Raw genomic sequence first — 17,870 nt, forward strand, 5'->3', positions numbered from 1 at the left:
ACCTTCAAAGCCCTGACTACATCAAGCAACTCGGAATCCTCCAAGTCCGTAGTAGCCACAGGCACCACAATAGGTTGGTTTATAAGAAAGAATGAAACCACTTTCGGCAGAAATTGTGGACGGGTCCGCAATTCTGCTCTATCCGCATGGAAAACCAGATAGGGGCTTTTATGTGACAAAGCCGCCAACTCTGACACACGCCTAGCCGAAGCCAAGGCTAATAACATGACCACCTTCCACGTGAGATATTTCAACTCCACCGTTTTGAGTGGTTCAAACCAGTGGGATTTCAGGAAACTCAACACCACGTTAAGATCCCAAGGTGCCACTGGAGGCACAAAAGGGGGCTGAATATGCAGCACTCCCTTTACAAACGTCTGAACTTCAGGTAGAGAAGTCAACTCCTTTTGAAAGAAAATGGATAGGGCCGAAATCTGGACCTTAATGGACCCCGATTTTAGGCCCAAATTCACTCCTGACCGTAGGAAGTGAAGGAAACGGCCCAGCTGGAATTCCTCCGTAGGGGCATTCCTGGCCTCACACCAAGCAACATATTTTCGCCATGTACGGTGATAATGTTGAGCTGTCACGTCCTTCCTAGCCTTTATCAGCGTAGGAATGACCTCTTCCGGAATGCCTTTCTCTGCTAGGATCCGGCGTTCAACCGCCATGCCGTCAAACGCAGCCGCGGTAAGTCTTGGAACAGACAGGGCCCCTGTTGCAACAAGTCCTGTCTTAGAGGAAGAGGCCACAGCCCTTCGTGACCAATCTGGAACAATGAGCATCGTTCTCACTCCTCTTTTTCTTATTATTCTCAGCACCTTGGGTATGAGAGGAAGAGGAGGAAATACATAGACCGACTGGAACACCCACGGTGTCACCAGGGCGTCTACAGCTATCGCCTGAGGGTCTCTTGACCTGGCGCAATACCTCTGTAGTTTTTTGTTGAGGCGTGATGCCCTCATCTGTGCGAAGACTTCCTGATGAAGTCCCCGCTCTCCCGGATGGAGGTCGTGTCTGCTGAGGAAGTCTGCTTCCCAGTTGTCCACTCCCGGGATGAACACTGCGCCCAGCGAAGAATTCTGGTGGCTTCCGCCATCGCTACCCTGCTCCTTGTGCCGCCTTGTCGGTTTACATGAGCCACTGCGGTGATGGTGTCTGACTGAATCAGAACCGGTTGGTCGCGAAGCAGGGTCTCCGCTTGACGTAGGGCGTTGTATACGGCCCTTAGTTCCAGGATGTTGATGTGAAGGCAAGTCTCCTGACTTGACCACAGACCTTGGAAATTTCTTCCGTGTGACTGCTCCCCACCCTCGGAGGCTTGCATCCGTGGTCACCAGGACCCAGTCCTGAATGCCGAATCTGCGGCCCTCGAGAAGGTGAGCATTCTGCAGCCACCACAGGAGAGACACCCTGGCCCTGGGGGATAGGGTGATTAACTGATGCATCTGAAGATGTGATCCGGACCACTTGTCCAGTAAGTCCCATTGAAAGGTCCTCGCATGGAACCTGCCGAAGGGAATGACCTCGTATGATGCCACCATCCTTCCCAGGACTCGAGTGCAGTGATGCACTGACACCTGTTTTGGTTTTAATAGGTTCCTGACCAGTGTCATGAGCTCCTGAGCTGTCTCTATCGGGAGATAAACCCTTTTCTGGTCTGTGTCTAGAATCATGCCTAGGAAAGGCAGACGAGCCGTAGGAACCAACTGCGACTTTGGAATATTTAGAATCCAGCCGTGTTGCCGTTACACTTCCAGAGAAAGTGCTACGCTGATCAGCAACTTTTATGAGGAGATCGTCCAATTATGGGATAATTGCGACCCCTTGCTTCCGCAGGAGTACCATCATTTCCGCCATTACCTTGGTAAATATTCTCGGTGCCGTGGAGAGACCAAACGGCAACGTCTGAATTTGGTAATGACAATCCTGTACCACAAATCTGAGGTACGCCTGATGAGATGGATAAATGGGGACATGAAGGTATGCATCCTTTATGTCCAGAGACACCATAAAATCTCCCCCTTCCAGGCTTGCGACGACCGCTCTCAGCGATTCCATCTTGAACTTGAACCTTTTCAAGTATATGTTCAGGGATTTTAAATTCAATATGAGTCTGACCGAACCGTCCGGTTTCGGGACTACAACATGGTCGAATAATAACCCCCTCCTTGTTGAAGGAGGGGAACCTTGACCACCACCTGTGGAAGATACAATTTGTGAATTGCAGTTAACACTATTTCCCTCTCGTGGGGGGAAGCCGGCAGGGCCGTCGGTGAGGGGGCATCTCCTCGAAGTCCAGCTTGTATCCCTGAGACACAATATCTATTGCCCAGGGATCCAACAGGGAGTGAACCCACTTGTGGCTGAAATTTCAAAGACGTGCCCCCACCGGGCCTAGCTCCGCCTGTGGAGCCCCAGCGACATGCGGTGGATTTTGTAGAGGCCGGGGAGGACTTCTGTTCCTGGGAACTAGCTGTGTTGTGCAGCTTCTTTCCTCTGCCCCTGCCTCTGGCAAGAAAGGACGCACCTCGGACTTTCTTGTTTCTTTGTGATCGAAAGGACTGCATTTGATAATGTCATGCTTTCCTAGGCTGTGCTGGAATATAAGGCAAAATATCAGAATTACCAGCTATAGCTGTGGAGACCAGGTCCGAGATCCCTTCTCCACACAATCCTCAGCCTTGTAAGGTAAACCTTCCATATGCCTCTTAAGTCGGCATCACCTGTCCATTGCATGTTCCACAGGGCACGTCAAGCAGAAATCGACATAGCGTTGACTCTAGAACCCAGTAGACTAATGTCTCTGTGGGCATGTTTTATATATATATATATATATATATATATATATATATATATCTAATACAGCATCTTATATATATATATATATATATATATATATATATATATATATATATATATATATATATATATATATATATACACACACACACACACACACACACACACACACACACATACATATATATATATATATATATACATATTAGGTTCTCAATCTCTGCTGATAAGGTATCTGTCCACGCTGCTACAGCGCTATAAACCCATGCCGACACAATCGCCGGTCTGAGTAGTGTACCAGAAAGTGTGTAAATGGACTTCAAAGTACTTTTACTGCATGCTATCTGCAGGATCCCTGAGGATAGCTGTTAAGTCAGCGCTACCTTTTGGGCAAACGTGACACCCTAGGGGAAGATTCCCATCGTATCCTGGCCCTAGTAGGGAAAGGATACTCCCTGAGAATTCTTTGTGGGAAGCTGCAGCTTCTTGTCTGGAGATTCCCGCTCTTTTTCTTCATGAGAGGAGGGAAATTTACCTCAGCTTTCTTCCCCTTAAACATGTGTACCCTTGTGTCAGGGACAGATGAGTCATCAGTGATATGCAAAACATTTTTTTATTACAATAATCATATATTGAATACATTCCTGCCATTTTGGCTGTAACTTTGCATTATCGTAATCGACACTGGAGTCAGACTCCGTGTCGATATCAGTGTCTATTATTTTGGATAGTGATCATTGAGAGACTCTGAAGGTCTCTGCGACATAGGGACAGACATGGGTAGATTCCCTGTCTGTTCTCAATCTTTTGTGCAATAAATTTTCCTTAGCACTTAATTTCACATATCCAAACAGGTGTCGGCGTTGTCGACGGAGACACCACTCACACACACATTTGCTCCATCACCTCCTTTTACCTCAGACATGTCGACACACACGTACCGACACACCACACACTCCGGGAATGCTCATCTGAAGACAATTCCCCCACAAGGCCCTTTGGAGAGACAGAGAGAGAGTATGCCAGCACACACCCCAGCGCTATAAACCCAGGAATATAAACCCAGTAACTTAATGTTAACCCAGTAGCTGCTGTTTATATTGATTTTTGCGCCTAATTATGTGCCCCCCCTCTCTTTTTACCCTTTTCTACCGTGTATCTGCAGGGGAGAGCCTGGGGAGCTTCCTCTCAGCGGAGCTGTGGAGAAAAAATGGCGCAGGTGAGTGCTGAGGAAGAAGCCCCGCCCCCTCGACGGCGGGCTTCTGTCCCACTTAAATATACATTTTCTTGGCGGGGGCTCATACATATATACAGTGCCCAACTGTATATATGTGTACTTTTTCCAAAAGAGGTCCATATGCTGCCCAGGGCACCCCCCCTGCGCCCTGCACCCTTACAGTGACCGGAGTATGTGAGGTGTGTGGGAGCAATGGCGCACAGCTGCAGTGCTGTGCGTTACCTCAGTGAAGAACGGAATCTTCTGCCACCGATTTCGAAGTCTTCTTGCTTCTCATACTCACCCGGCTTCTGTCTTCCGGCTCTGCGAGGGGGACGGCGGCGCGGCTCTGGGATCGGACGACGAGGGTGAGATCCTGTGTACGATCCCTCTGGAGCTAATGGTGTCCAGTAGCCTAAGAAGCAGGACCTAGCTTCAGAGAGTAGGGCTGCTTCTCTCCCCTCTGTCCCACGATGCAGGGAGACCGTTGCCAGCAGAGCTCCCTGAAAATAAAAATCCTAACAAAATACTTTCTCACAGCAAGCTCAGGAGAGCTCACTGAACAACACCCAGCTCGTCCGGGCACAGATTCAAACTAACTGAGGTCTGGAGGAGGGACATAGAGGGAGGAGCCAGAGCACACCAGAATCTAAATTCTTTCTTAAAGTGCCCATGTCTCCTGCGGAGCCCGTCTATTCCCCATGGTCCTTACGGAGTCCCCAGCATCCACTAGGACGTTAGAGAAATAATTAAAAACAAAAACACATGTTCAGTTTTTTTTAATTTTTATTCCTATTACATACCTCCCAACAGATGGATAGTCCGAATCGGGACCCTCGTGGGACAGTGTCCAAAAACCGGAACGGTCCCTCTTAAATCGGAATGTTTGGGAAGTGCGCCTATTAGCACACAAGAAGATAAATTCTGTCTCCCTGGCTACGGTGGAACTAAAGTCCCAAAATGGAACTGGGAGGGAAAAGCTAGGACTCATTTCCAAGGACGCTAGAGAGCAATACAGAGTGACCAAGTCGGGAGGACTACCTCACTTGTTAAGATGATTTTTTTATTTAATGTTCTTATTTGCAAAATAAAACCAAATTCTTCCCACTTCTGCTTATGGGAAAATATTAGTGTAGTAAATATTACATTGGTTTCTATAAATGATAATTCCTTTTCGGTACAAAAGTCTACAGATTGTAAGCTTGCGTGCAGGGCCCTCTTACCTCTGTGTCTATATGTTATGGCCCACAGGGCCAGATTAAGCATGGGGAGGGCATGGCACTTAAGACATACCTCCCAACATGACCTATTCCAGGAGGGACAAAATGTTCTGTTCCTGGATGGGATGCTAGGATCCCTGGTTCACTTACAGCTCTCTACCCCCTCCTATCTCTCCTCTGGACGGGAAGCTCCATTAGTAGCTCATGATACCTTATAGTCCTGTGTCTCTGCCTGCACTGCATACTGTCCTACTTACATTCTGGCTGCCCGGTTCTGCTGCTGCACAAGAGGGAGAGCTAGTGATGTCAGTGTACTCTGGCAAAGGAGCCCCATGACAGATGAGGCCCCGAGGTACAGTATCCCCTGCGCCCCCCCTTAATGTGGCTATGATTACCCAGTCTTGTTTTATTACTGTTCTATTACGTTTTTTTCCTAATTGTAAAGCGCAACAGAATATGCTAAATGTTAAGAAATAAAAGACCCCGCTCATGGGAAGAAACAAAGAAGTAGAGACAAAGTAAAGCTGTGTACATACTATACAATGCTCACTAAAGATGAGCTGTTAATTCATTTTCCCGATATCGTGCATACACACTTCCTTCCGATCCTCACTATTTATCTATCTTAAAGATTGGAAGAAATAGAAATTTACATCCACAACTACTGGAAGATCTGTCTACAAGCCAGTCATCAGCCCATACATACTTTGTAAGATGTGCACAATTTCATTTTTTATTTATTACCAGTATTACAGATTGTATTACAGATGGGTCCACATTTATCTAGACTTCTTTGCTGCGCCTTGGCACACCATGGTTTATTAACATAAGCCTTTCATCTATTGTTCTTAGCTGCAATACAATACAGAGAACAATACAGCAGGGGATTAAGTCTGATTGACCTGGCTCAATTAATCCTATTAAAGGCCAACATAAACATGGATCCATCTGTATATGGGATCGGTATGTAAAGCCAGTGGGCAGGATCCCGGCCGTCAGTATGCAGACAGCGGGATCCCTACCACCGGTATGCCACACTGCGCTCGCCACAGGATTTATTCTCCCTCTATGAAATGCCAAGCCGCCGGAATACAGCCCCAGGCTTTTCTCCCTCTGTGTGTGTCCACGACACCCATAGGAGGAGCCCTCTGCAAGGGGATTTCTAGCGCTCGCCCCGCTGCCAGCGTACTGGTGGCTGGGATCCCGCTGTTTATACATTGACAGCCGGGATCCTGGACGCCAGTTTTTCTACATTCCCTACATGCCTGCACTAAACTTGCCCTACCCACGAACTCCTAGTTACCATTAGGTTGCGCACATTTAGATGCAGCTGAGAAGCTGACAAATTGGAATCGCCCTAAATCGGATAGGCATGCAACTCCACATCAGTCCCTTAGTGTGGCAGTCAAGTGCATTGCAGCTCATATTCTGGCTAATAACCCTTTCACACCAAGTTCCTGGGTCCAGCACGGGGTTTCCAGCCATATCACAGCAGCTTGAAACGAATACCCCTTTCACATCGCACAAATAACCCGGTATCGACACGGCATATTGCCGTGTCGACACGGGTCAGTGTGCGATGTGAAAGCACTTTCTGAGAATTAGCGGGTCGCCTGACCCGCTAATTCAACACGGTATAAAAGAAGGATTATACCCGGGTTGAATACCGGGTCAGGTGCAGTGTGAATGGGAGCCGCGTCGATGCGACACGGTTCCCATTCACAGCATAGGGAGAGGCGGCGCAGGAGATGAGCTCATCTCCCAGCGCCGCCTCCACCCCCGCCCCTGCTGCGCCCCCCCGCTGCTATGGCAACCGACCCGGTATATTGCCGGGTCGGAAAGCCAGCAGAGGGGAGCAAATGCCGGATCCCACCCGGTAAGGACACGTTTCTTTTACCGGGTGGGATCCGGCATTAGCGATGTGAAAGCGGTACTATTCACACCGCAGGCTGGACCTGGGTGATTGCTGGGGCTTCTCTTCTGCTTGCACTTGGAGATGACATCTCCATGCGGGGGGGCAGAGCCAGACATGCGGGGCGGACTAGCCCTGTGCTGGGCGTCCCTCCGCATGTCTGAGAAACTGATCTCTGTGATGAGATCTGAATTACTCCCATAGTCCATTAGGAAACTAGGGGCTAGAACAATTGCAAGGTACGAAGCAGGGGTGAGCGTATATATCTGCTATATACAATTCCCCCAGCATTGCAACAAAGTCACAGATTTTTGTGCGAACCTCTAAGGGAGCAAAGGAAAATCTACCGTGTAGGTGGAATCGTGATCCAGAACGCGGTGTGCGCCTAACTGAATCCCCTCCTAGGAGTTTGCATGTTTCCCACGTGTTTTTATGGGTTTCCTTCTACAATCCGAAAACTTATTGCGGGGGTTGTTGGGTTCTGACAAACACAGACCGTAAGCTCGATTCAGGGGTCGGTATCCTGACCGCCATGATCCCGACAGCCGGCAAATTAAATGTATACCGCAAGCCCCACCACAATGCACTGACAGAATATTCTCTGTAAAGAGCTGTGTAATATATGGGGCAGTACGGATGGTGTAATGGTTAGCATTACTGCCTCACAGCACTAAGGTCATGGGTTCCATTCCCACCATGGCCCTAACTGCGTGGAGTGTGCTTGCGTGGGTTTCCTCTGGGTACTCCGGTTTCCTCCCACAATCCAAAAATATACTGGTAGGTTAATTGGCTTCCAACAAAAATTAACCCTAGCGTGAATGTGTCTGTGTGTACATGTGATAGGGAATATAGATTGTAAGCTCCACTGGGACAGGGACTGATGTGAATGGGCAAATATTCTCTGTACAGCGCTGCAGAATATGTGTGCGCTATATAAATAACTGGTAATAAATAAATAAATATATGTGCTATAGAAATAACAGCAATGTAACATGTTCTTGGTGTTGCAGAAAAACATACCAATTTCTTCCCACTGTGGCCCAGATTTATCTAGAGATGAGCAGTTTCGGATTTACTCGGTTCTTAACGCCAGAATTATCGCAAGTTCTTTTTTTCTGGATTTTTCTTATTGGCTAACCAAAACACGTGAGCCAATAAGGAGATTCGGATAAATCTGAGTAAAACCGTACCCGCTCATCTCTAGATTTATCAAGCCTTGGAGAGTGATAAATTGAACTGTGATAAAGTACAAGCCAATCAGCTCCTAACTGTCATGTTACAGGCTATGTTTGAATAATGACAGTCGGGGGCTGATTGGTTGGTACTTTATCACTGTGCAATTTATCACTCTCCAAGGCTTGATAAATCTGGTCCTTTTTTATGTAACAAATCCAGCTTCAGATTCCAGTTAACCAGGCTGGTCCCATCTGCCATGTATGTGTAGCCTCCTGCTAGAGAAAGAAGTCAGGCATGCTTGTGGGCTGTAAAAGCTCCGCTACCCTGCCTCTAGCCCAGGCTTTTAGTCGCAGGCATGCAGCTGCCGGCCGCTGATGTCATGAGGCAGGCTGGGGGGTGTCTGGATATCAGGCCCATGGAATTCCAGCCAGGGTGAAAGTTCACTCAGCTTCCCAGAGACCCAGGGGCCTGGCGAAGGCTGAGCAAATATGAGCACAATTTCTAGCCTAAAAGAGCTGTGCTGTTCTCCTTGCAGCAGGCGGAGGGTCTGTGGTGGTGGTGTGAGGGGAACACACACATCAAGGGATGAAAGGAAGAGGCCTATCAGTTTGTGACACACACATGGGCACAGTATGCTACTTCTGCGCTCCTAATGTGAAGCAGCTCTCGGTTACAAATCAATACCACAGCTCCGTGTAGTGCCAGGGAACACTGAACAGCCTCAGCATTCATACCAGCAAACCCTGCACCACTGGGCGAGGAGCGCAGCAGACACCGTGTTAGGGAAACTGGATAACAGAACAATGTGGGATGTATTCCAAGGAGAAACTCCATTATTGTGGGCTGTGCACAATCACCCTATGTCCCTCTTACACTCTATTCCCATCTCTGTGCAGGACAACAATATATAATGTACCGACACAGGAGCACCCTATGGGCATACAGCTGTGGCCGCACTTGCTATTGGGACTTTTGGCTGGCAGGGTATGCTGGCACCTGTAGTTCCAAAGGAGCTTGGAGGCTCACAGCTTGATCTGCTGTGGAATTACAGGTATATATATATATATATATATATATACACACACACACACACACACACACACACACACACACACACGTAGTGCTTATCAATTTCTGACTAAGACCCCACTATTTGGTAAATGGTAATACAAATGTGTGTAGTTTGTATGTTCTCTCCGTGTTTGTCTGGGTTTCCTCCCACACTCCAAAAACATACTGGTAGGTTAACTTGCCACTGACAAAAAAATGAGTGTGTGTGTGTGTGTGTGTTCCACCGGGTCAGGAACTGATGTAAATGCCTAAAATATTCTTTGTAAAGTGCTGCGCTATGGAATATGTGTGTGCAATGGCAATACAGAGAGAGAGCGCGCATTACTACAGCTTCAAGCTATCACAAAAGTTGCCGTTTTCATTTTCAGCAGATCTGTGTAGTAAAGTAAGAAGTTGGCTATACAAGCTCAGCATGAGGTGTTTAACCCTCTCCGGTCTCCCCAATGTGGAGCAGTGGTCAGATAGACCTGCTCTTCTCGGCACTGTCAGCAGCAGCTGCCATCTGTATATGGAGGTACAGACAGGGACAGAACAGGGTTAGCAGGAAGGAGACAGCACAGACTTCCAAGAGACTGGCTCCCAGATTACAGAGGTATGTGGGTGGAACCTTACACAGGATGTGAAGCCGGCAGGGGGGGAGAGGAGAAGGAGGAAGGTCTGATTCAGTGCTCCAGGAACTTTTCACCTCAGTAATTCTATTCAGTACATGTGCTCACCTCTTGCAGGGGTTAAATACAACTGTGTATTACTGCTGTGGTAACAGAACTCAGAAACATTAACCCTTTCCGGAGGCCAAGTGTACGGACTTACTGTTGTCTGTCTACGCTACATGACTTTCCTATACAAGTCAGTTCACTATCCTCATACTGCACCAGTACCTTGCTCATGATTCCAATACACTACCTCTGTGCCCCAACAGTGATCCCCCTCCCCTTCTATAACCTCGTCTTACTCACACCTCCACGTCCAACCAGTCATCACCTCATGAATGGGATCCACTACCTCACCCCCTCAGACTCTGGCCAATTCTGCATCAATGTACCCTTAATATTGACCAAACAGAGTTTTCCTTCTCACCTCATCGAGGCTTGTAAGTACGCTCTGAGGACAGCACAGGCGAGGCAACGGTGGTCATCTTACCAACATGGCCGACAATCATCCTGTCTTATTTCAGCGACAATATTTTTGCTCACATGATGTGATGATGGAGAGAATGAGTCAGTGTCGGCCGTGATAATGCAGCGTGTGGTCTCCACAGAAGTAAGGATGGGGTAGGGGTTAGCTACTGCCTCACAGCACTGAGGTCATAGGTTTTATTTATTTATTACCAGTTATTTATATAGTGCACACATATTCCGCAGCGTTTAACAGAGAATATTTGCCCATTCACATCAGTCCCTGCCCCAGTGGCGCTTACAATCTATATTCCCTACCGTACGTGCATGCACACACATTCATGCTAGGGTTAATTTTGTTTGGAGCTAACCTACCGGTATATTTTTGGATTGTGGGAGAAAAATCCACGCAAGCACAGGGAGAATATACAAACTCCACACAGTTAGGGCCATAGTGGGAATCGAACCCAAGACCTCAGTGCTGTGAGGCAGTAATGCTAGCCATTACACCGTCCGTGATTCCCGCCAGGGCCTCAGCTGTAAGGAGTTTGTATGTGCTCCCCATCCTTGCGTGGGTTTCCTCCCACAATCCAAATAATATAATGTTAGGTTAACTGGCTCCTGACACAAAAAAAATTAACCCTAGTGTGTAAGGGGAGGAATTCAATTGGGCGCAAGGTTCAGCAAGGTGAAAAACCTTGCTTCCAATTTTGGATTCCTGCAGGTATGTACGTTCCAGATACCCTGGGTATCCAATTAAAAGAATGGTTGCAGGGTTTTCAGCGCTGAAAACCTCACAACATCAGTAAAGAATTTTTTTTTTAAATACCTGTCCGGAGGTTTCCCTTTCATTTCCCTACTGGGGAAGGGGATGCTGGGGGTCTTGGGGGCTGCTGGGACATGTAGTTCTCTCAGTGGCCAGCTCTGAGGGGGGGATGACACTGCACAGGGGAGAAGGGGGGGGGGGGGGGGTGTCACACACACATCCATTATACTCCAGTGCTGCAGAGGACCGGATCCCGACGCTGGATGCCGAAGACACCGCTTCGGAAGGTGAGTAATTACAGACTAATTAAGCTAATTGGAAACTTCCAATTGCTTAATTAGTCCTTGGGGGGGGGGGGGTGCCAGAGCAAGTCCCAGCAGTTTTTCCTGAAAGTTACGATTTTAGGAAAAATGAGACTTGCTCTGGAGGTGTGTGAAAAAAGACGTCCCATTTTCTATCCTTCAATTGAATAGCAAACCCCCGCAGCATCTGTAAAAACGCTGCGCTGCAGGGTTTTCTGAATTCCCCCCCCCAGTGTGTGCATGTACATGTGTTTAGGGCAGACTAGATGGGCCAATCAGTTCTATTATCGGTTATCAAATTCTAGACACAATTCTTCAGAGAAAGATATATTCCCAGTCACTTTGTCTATCTTCACAAATGTAATGCCACAGAATATGTCTGGAATATAAATTTATAATGGCGGATTTTACCTCATTTGGTTCAAATGCCACTCAAAGCGAGCCCCGGTCCCACTGGATGTAACAACGGAAATTGGTCACCATACCGCCAGACGGGATCCCGGACGTCACAATGCAGACGCCGGAATCCCGACTAGCGGGGAATTACAGACGCCTGAATTCCAGCACAAGAGGCTGACTCTGTCCACGACACTCATAGAGAGAGAATAATTCCTGTGGCGAGCGCAGCAAGCCACCAAGCCTGCAGCTACCAGCATATCCGTGGCCGGGATCTCGCTGTCAATATACTGACGGTTGGGATCCCAGCCGGCGGTTTAATGTACTGATTCCGTAGCAGTGGAGTGGCTTCTAATTGGAAGCGCTTTCTGCCCCTAGGTCCGGCTAGCAGAGAGCACCTCCAATGGGAAGCCACGCCCCTGTTATTACAGCAGCCTTAACCTGCTTCCAGGGGCTGCAGCTGATGCAGTCCCTAGAAGGCGGCTCATGCGTGGGATCACGCATGAGCATATGGAAGTGCAGCCCCCCCTATCCCCCAACCCGCAGAAAGAATGCAGAAACCGCCGGCGATTATACATTTGGAATCAATGACAATAATGAGATTCCATGAGCAGCAATTGAGTTAATTGTTTAATAATAAAGAGTGGAAGAGAATAAGGGAGACATTATGTCAAACATTGTGTGATTCGTTGCTAATTTAAGTAATTAAAGTGATGAATCCAATGAATAAATGAAGAATGCTGGCCACAAAACGGTGACTTTGGCCTGGTAAGCGTGCTTAGACATAAAACCAGTGCGAGGCCTGATAACGATCCCACTAAATCTACATAACCATTATCAGGCAGGCTGGTAAATGTGGTCACGTGCCAGTCACCCTAACAGGCCCCAGGGGTGATCTGGATGTGACAGGGCATCTTGGCCCAAATGCTGACCATTCCCCAGTTTGGCACCTGTGCATGTGCAGCTCATTTAGCCGGCAATCGAATACAATTCTAAATGTGTCAGGGGGGCGACAGGGACACTATTATCACAGAGCTGACCACGCTCAGCCCATGCAGAACACTGTGTCGGCATATGTCGGTGCTAGGCTGAAACACATTTTTCAACCATATCAATGTTTATTGCAGGAGAAGCAATGACCACAGAGGACGTGAAAGCTCTCTGTCCCAATACTACTTAATGGGTTGTGTGGTTGGCACTTTGCAGAAAGTGGTTTAGTACAGACACGGAACGCACAGCAAGGGCAGTGTGTGTACGTTTCCTTATGAAAATATATTTGTTAGCTTTCAGAATATGACATTTTTTAGGTTCTCTGTGTGGTTACTAAAGACCACATCTTCATTCTCTGTGGCTTACATTGTGTGTCGGGCAATTCTCTAAGCTAGCAGGTCAGTAAATCAGGGATTCCGATTCTTTGTTGCTTTATTACAACAAAGGGATGAATGAAAAACCTGCTTCAAATAAAATTAAGGTCAACTTGGTTTCATAGAGTGATTCATAGACATCACACTCTTCCCAGGTGGGCTAGACAGGACCCTCACATCAATATCCTGTGCGATTAGAGAAAAGTACCTGCTCATCCTATTCAAAGAGAGCCTCTAAAGACCCCCCCCCCCCCCGCGCACCCCGCACCCCACCCCACCATGACACTGTCAAATACAGTCCTCTCCTTACTTAGAAAGACATGGGTCCGACATGGGTGATTGAACACGGTTTCAAGCCGTGTCAGTGCGGCTTAATAACCCATTCACACCTAGGCTGGACCTAGGTTATTCCCTCTGCCGGCGCTTGGAAATTACATCATCTTCAAGCAAAGGTGATCCACCTCTCTGTATGCTTTTAGTGTGACCCGGGTCAGATAACCCAGATCACACCGTTCACACCACAGGCTACCCGGGTCGTCGCCAGGTTCGAACCTGGTAACTATCAGAGTCAGATTCCCCTATAACGCGACCTGGGACATTTTGATCTGACACTTCCCCACTAAACTTTGACCTGGGCTACGCCCGTTATAACTCAGGACAGGTGGAAAAGGGGTATTAGTCAGCCACACAAGTAGACAAACCAACCACAGTCTCCTGCAAAGTCAGCACACTTAGCTCCTGAAATTCTCTGTGCTGCTGTTAACGTTGAGATGTTATAATTGGCTATACATCCGGGGAAATTTCGTAGAAGCAGAGCAGGAATACAATAAGATGCTCTGAGCTTAGTCAAGCATACATTAAGTAAAATGCATTTATATGTTGCATATACCTACATTATCTACCTTTCCGATTATATAAAGCCCAGAAAAAGAGGGTTGTAAATCATACTTACTGGCTCTCATATCAGAGAAATGCCCTAAACAGTGGTGATCTTCCTGACTCCCTGAAGAGCCTAGTAATCTCCCTGAGGCTGGGCATGTGCAACACTGTGATGATGTCATCAGTCCTCACCCACCATGGAGAAATCAATGAGAAGAATAAGAAGGACGTATGCTACAAGAAAATGGCCACTGCTCTTTAGCACAGTGATGGCAACATGAGTGGCTGAGGGCCCAGAGGATGTGTGATGGATTACAGGGAGAATGTGTAAAGAATAGCATGAACCTGGTGGAAAGGAGACTGTTACAGGGAGTAATGTAAGAAAATAGTATGGTGAATGATATTATTAATGCAATTACACCTATGCCGAATATATCTTATATGTATGTGGGTTCCAGTCAATGGTTAAACAGTCAATAGGACAACATGATCAAAAGGTCGACAGGTAAAAGTTTTGACTGTATCTAAGGTCAACATGACAATGGTCAAAACACAAATAGTCGACACAAGTTTTTCCCCCAACTTTTACTTCAACTTCCATCCACGTGGACAACGACTGGGAATAGTAATGATTGGCGAGTGCAGTGAGTCACCGTGCCCGAAGCGTGGTGAGCGCAACTTGGCCGGTAAGGGTACACCTTTACTCTAATTGTGGTCACAGGTGATGAAACATACAAAATGACATCCCCAAAAACTTTAAAAACTTGTGTCAATCTTTTTATGTGTCGACAATTTTCACGTTAACCTTTTATACTGTCTACCTTTTTTCATGTAGACCATATGGGGTTGCCCTACTGACTGTCTGTATAAAACCTGTAGGTCTGTTATTCCACACCCATGTAGATTATATTTGGAATTAGTAGACTAAATTTCCAAGGTAATAATTCACGATTTACTGATCTGTTTTTTTTTTTTAAAAACTTAAACTGAGAAGTGCTGCCTACATAAGTATTCCACCAATGGGGGGTAATTCCAAGTTGATCGCAGCAGGATTTTTGTTAGCAATTGGGCAAAACCATGTGCACTGCAGGGGAGGCAGATTTAACATGTGCAGAGAGAGTTAGATTTGGGTGGGGTGTGTTCAATCTGCAATCTAATTTGCAGTGTAAAAATAAAGCAGCCAGTATTTACCCTGCACAGAAACAAAAAAAAAACACCCAAATCTAACTCTCTCTGCACATGTTATATCTGCCTCCCCTGCAGTGCACATGGTTTTGCCCAACTGCTAAAAAAAAATCCTGCTGCGATCAACTTGGAATTACCCCCAATGCACGGTACTTGGTAGAAACAGCTTATCTCTATAATTACAGCTTTAAGTCTTTTGGGGTCGGTCTCTGGCAGGTCCACACACTGTTGTGAGTGACTATTGCCCATTCTTCCTTACAGATTTGCTCCAGGTTAATCAGGTTGGTAGGAGGATGTTTGGGTACTGCAATTTTAGGATCAGGTGGCGGCTAATTAAAAGCCAATGGTTAGGGCAGAGGTTCTCAAATGCGGTCCTCAAGGTTGCAGGTTTTAAGTATATCCATAGTAATTAGTACCTCAGTCATTTGTATTTAACGGTCTGTGCAGAGCCATGGATACACTTAAAAACTGGACTGTTGGGGTCCTTCTTCTGGGTTAGGGCAATATCTTTCAATTGTGTAAACTTGGAGCTTCCACAGCAGGGTTGTAAACTTATGCAGAACAATTTTTCAGTTTTACTGTAATAAAAATAATAATAATAATAATAATAATTATATAAATAAACATGCTGACAAAGTGTGTGTGATATATATATATATATAGTATCATGTACATTTTCCAGAGTAAGAAATTATACTGTAAATACACATCATTCCGTGCACAAATAGCCCTGCAATATTCAAGCTACTGTAACTGAGTATTTCTGGTTGGGAAACATTAGATCTGGCCCTAGTGTGCCTCACCTCTGCCTTGTACATGCGGATGAGGCCTTGATTGACTTTAGCCCACGAAGGGACAGCGCTGATATTCCAAAGCTGATTGGAGTGTTCAGCGAAGGGGCCAGTCTTCATCTGTAAAACAGAAAAAAATAGTTTGAGACAATAAAATCATATTAGTTTCCTAACTACAGAGTTTTCAGATGAATTCCTCTCTAAACAGACAGGCAGCTTAGTAACCAGAGAAAGAGACCAGTACACGTATTTGCAATGAAGGCATTGCTAAAACATCTATTCTCCCTTGCTAACACATATTTAATAGTACCATGTTTTGAAAACATCTTCAGTTTTGTAGATTCTTTTTTTTCTTTGTACTTAATATGCAACAGAGAAATCCTGAAACCATGGCTTGTTTCGGAAATCTTAGTCGAGGGCTGAGAACATCTGATTTGTGCAGATTACACGCTGAAAGCACATGGTACAACCTTCTTTAGGTGTGCTGTGGGTAAAAGCAATCAGATTATAGCTGTCTTTGTTGTAGCCCAGTTTAGAAAATGAATGCTCACATCTGATTGGCAGCTCGGGGATACAACACTTTGTGCTATGTAAAAGCCTTCTTATCTCTCTACAATAGCCAGGAAAGGTGGGTGATCAGGTTTCAGGAACTATCTGCGTCATCTAAAGTGAGCCAGGGAAAGCATTTGGCAGAGCATGGCTCTCTGCAGTTTTACAATACTGTTGTATGATAAATAAGAATTTACAAAATAAGATGCAATGGAGTCTCTGAAGCTGGGCCATAATCTTTCCAGTATTACTAAGTCCCTGGTTTCCCCATGATGCTTCCTGGTGTAGCTGCCAGTTTCCTTCCTGAGTCTCCTAATGCGACGCTGACAGTTCTGCAGTACAGAGCAGTAATAGCCATCCCCTGACCCGAACTCCTCCACACAAAGCATACTGGCCCGGCTGTGCTCGGGAGGAACTTTGATTACCTGGATCGAAGTAACAAGCAACTAAATTGGATTGAGTGTCACAAAGCACTGGGTTTCCAAGCCATGGAACAGCGCTGGACAGAACAGATCTCGGTGACTAGTTCACCAACGAGTAATTACTTTTAAAAGGAGATAGTAGTGAGAAATTCATTTGTCAGACAACACCAGTTCATATGCAGCAAGGAACTAGGGGTTTTTTACTTTATGGTTACATATTATGCAAAGATGAGTTGTGTTGAAATCTGTTTAATTGTTCCAGCACTCTTTAGGATGTGATTTTCCCTCCCATCTTCATCTGCAGAGAACAGAAAACCATACAAGTTCAAACACACTGGTGTTTCTCAACCTGTGTATTACTAGCGTTCTTATTGCATCTAACAGCAGCAACTATGGTTTCTAGGTCACCTTACACAGAGGCAGATTCACTTACAGATCATTTGTTCTGCATGTAACGCATTGGGGTAGCAAATAGTGAACTCCAAACACTGATAAACACTTGTGAAACGCGTTGGTCACACAAAAAACACTTGCGAAATGCGTTGCCAACAAACACTTGTGAAACGCGCTGATCACACGGGTGTAGTATGTTATGCCGGGGGTCGGGCTCTCGGCGGCCAGCATACCGGCACTGGAATCTCAACCGCCGGCATACAGATAGCTGGGCGAGCGCAAATCAGCCCCTTGCGGGCTCGCTGTGCTCG

General features: G+C 46.5%; 1 protein-coding gene across 2 annotated transcripts in view; it reads right to left on the reverse strand.

The window, feature by feature from the left end:
• Positions 1–17,870, reverse strand: part of PTPA (protein phosphatase 2 phosphatase activator) — a 108,799-nt gene that overhangs the window by 15,001 nt on the left and 75,928 nt on the right. For both annotated transcript variants that reach the window (XM_063936483.1, XM_063936482.1), the window contains exon 9: positions 16,208–16,315. In XM_063936483.1, coding sequence (XP_063792553.1) covers positions 16,208–16,315 — 108 coding nt within the window. The remainder of the gene's footprint in view (positions 1–16,207; positions 16,316–17,870) is intronic.

Source organism: Pseudophryne corroboree, chromosome 8 (assembly GCF_028390025.1).
Source record: "Pseudophryne corroboree isolate aPseCor3 chromosome 8, aPseCor3.hap2, whole genome shotgun sequence".
NCBI classification, from domain to species: domain Eukaryota; kingdom Metazoa; phylum Chordata; class Amphibia; order Anura; family Myobatrachidae; genus Pseudophryne; species Pseudophryne corroboree.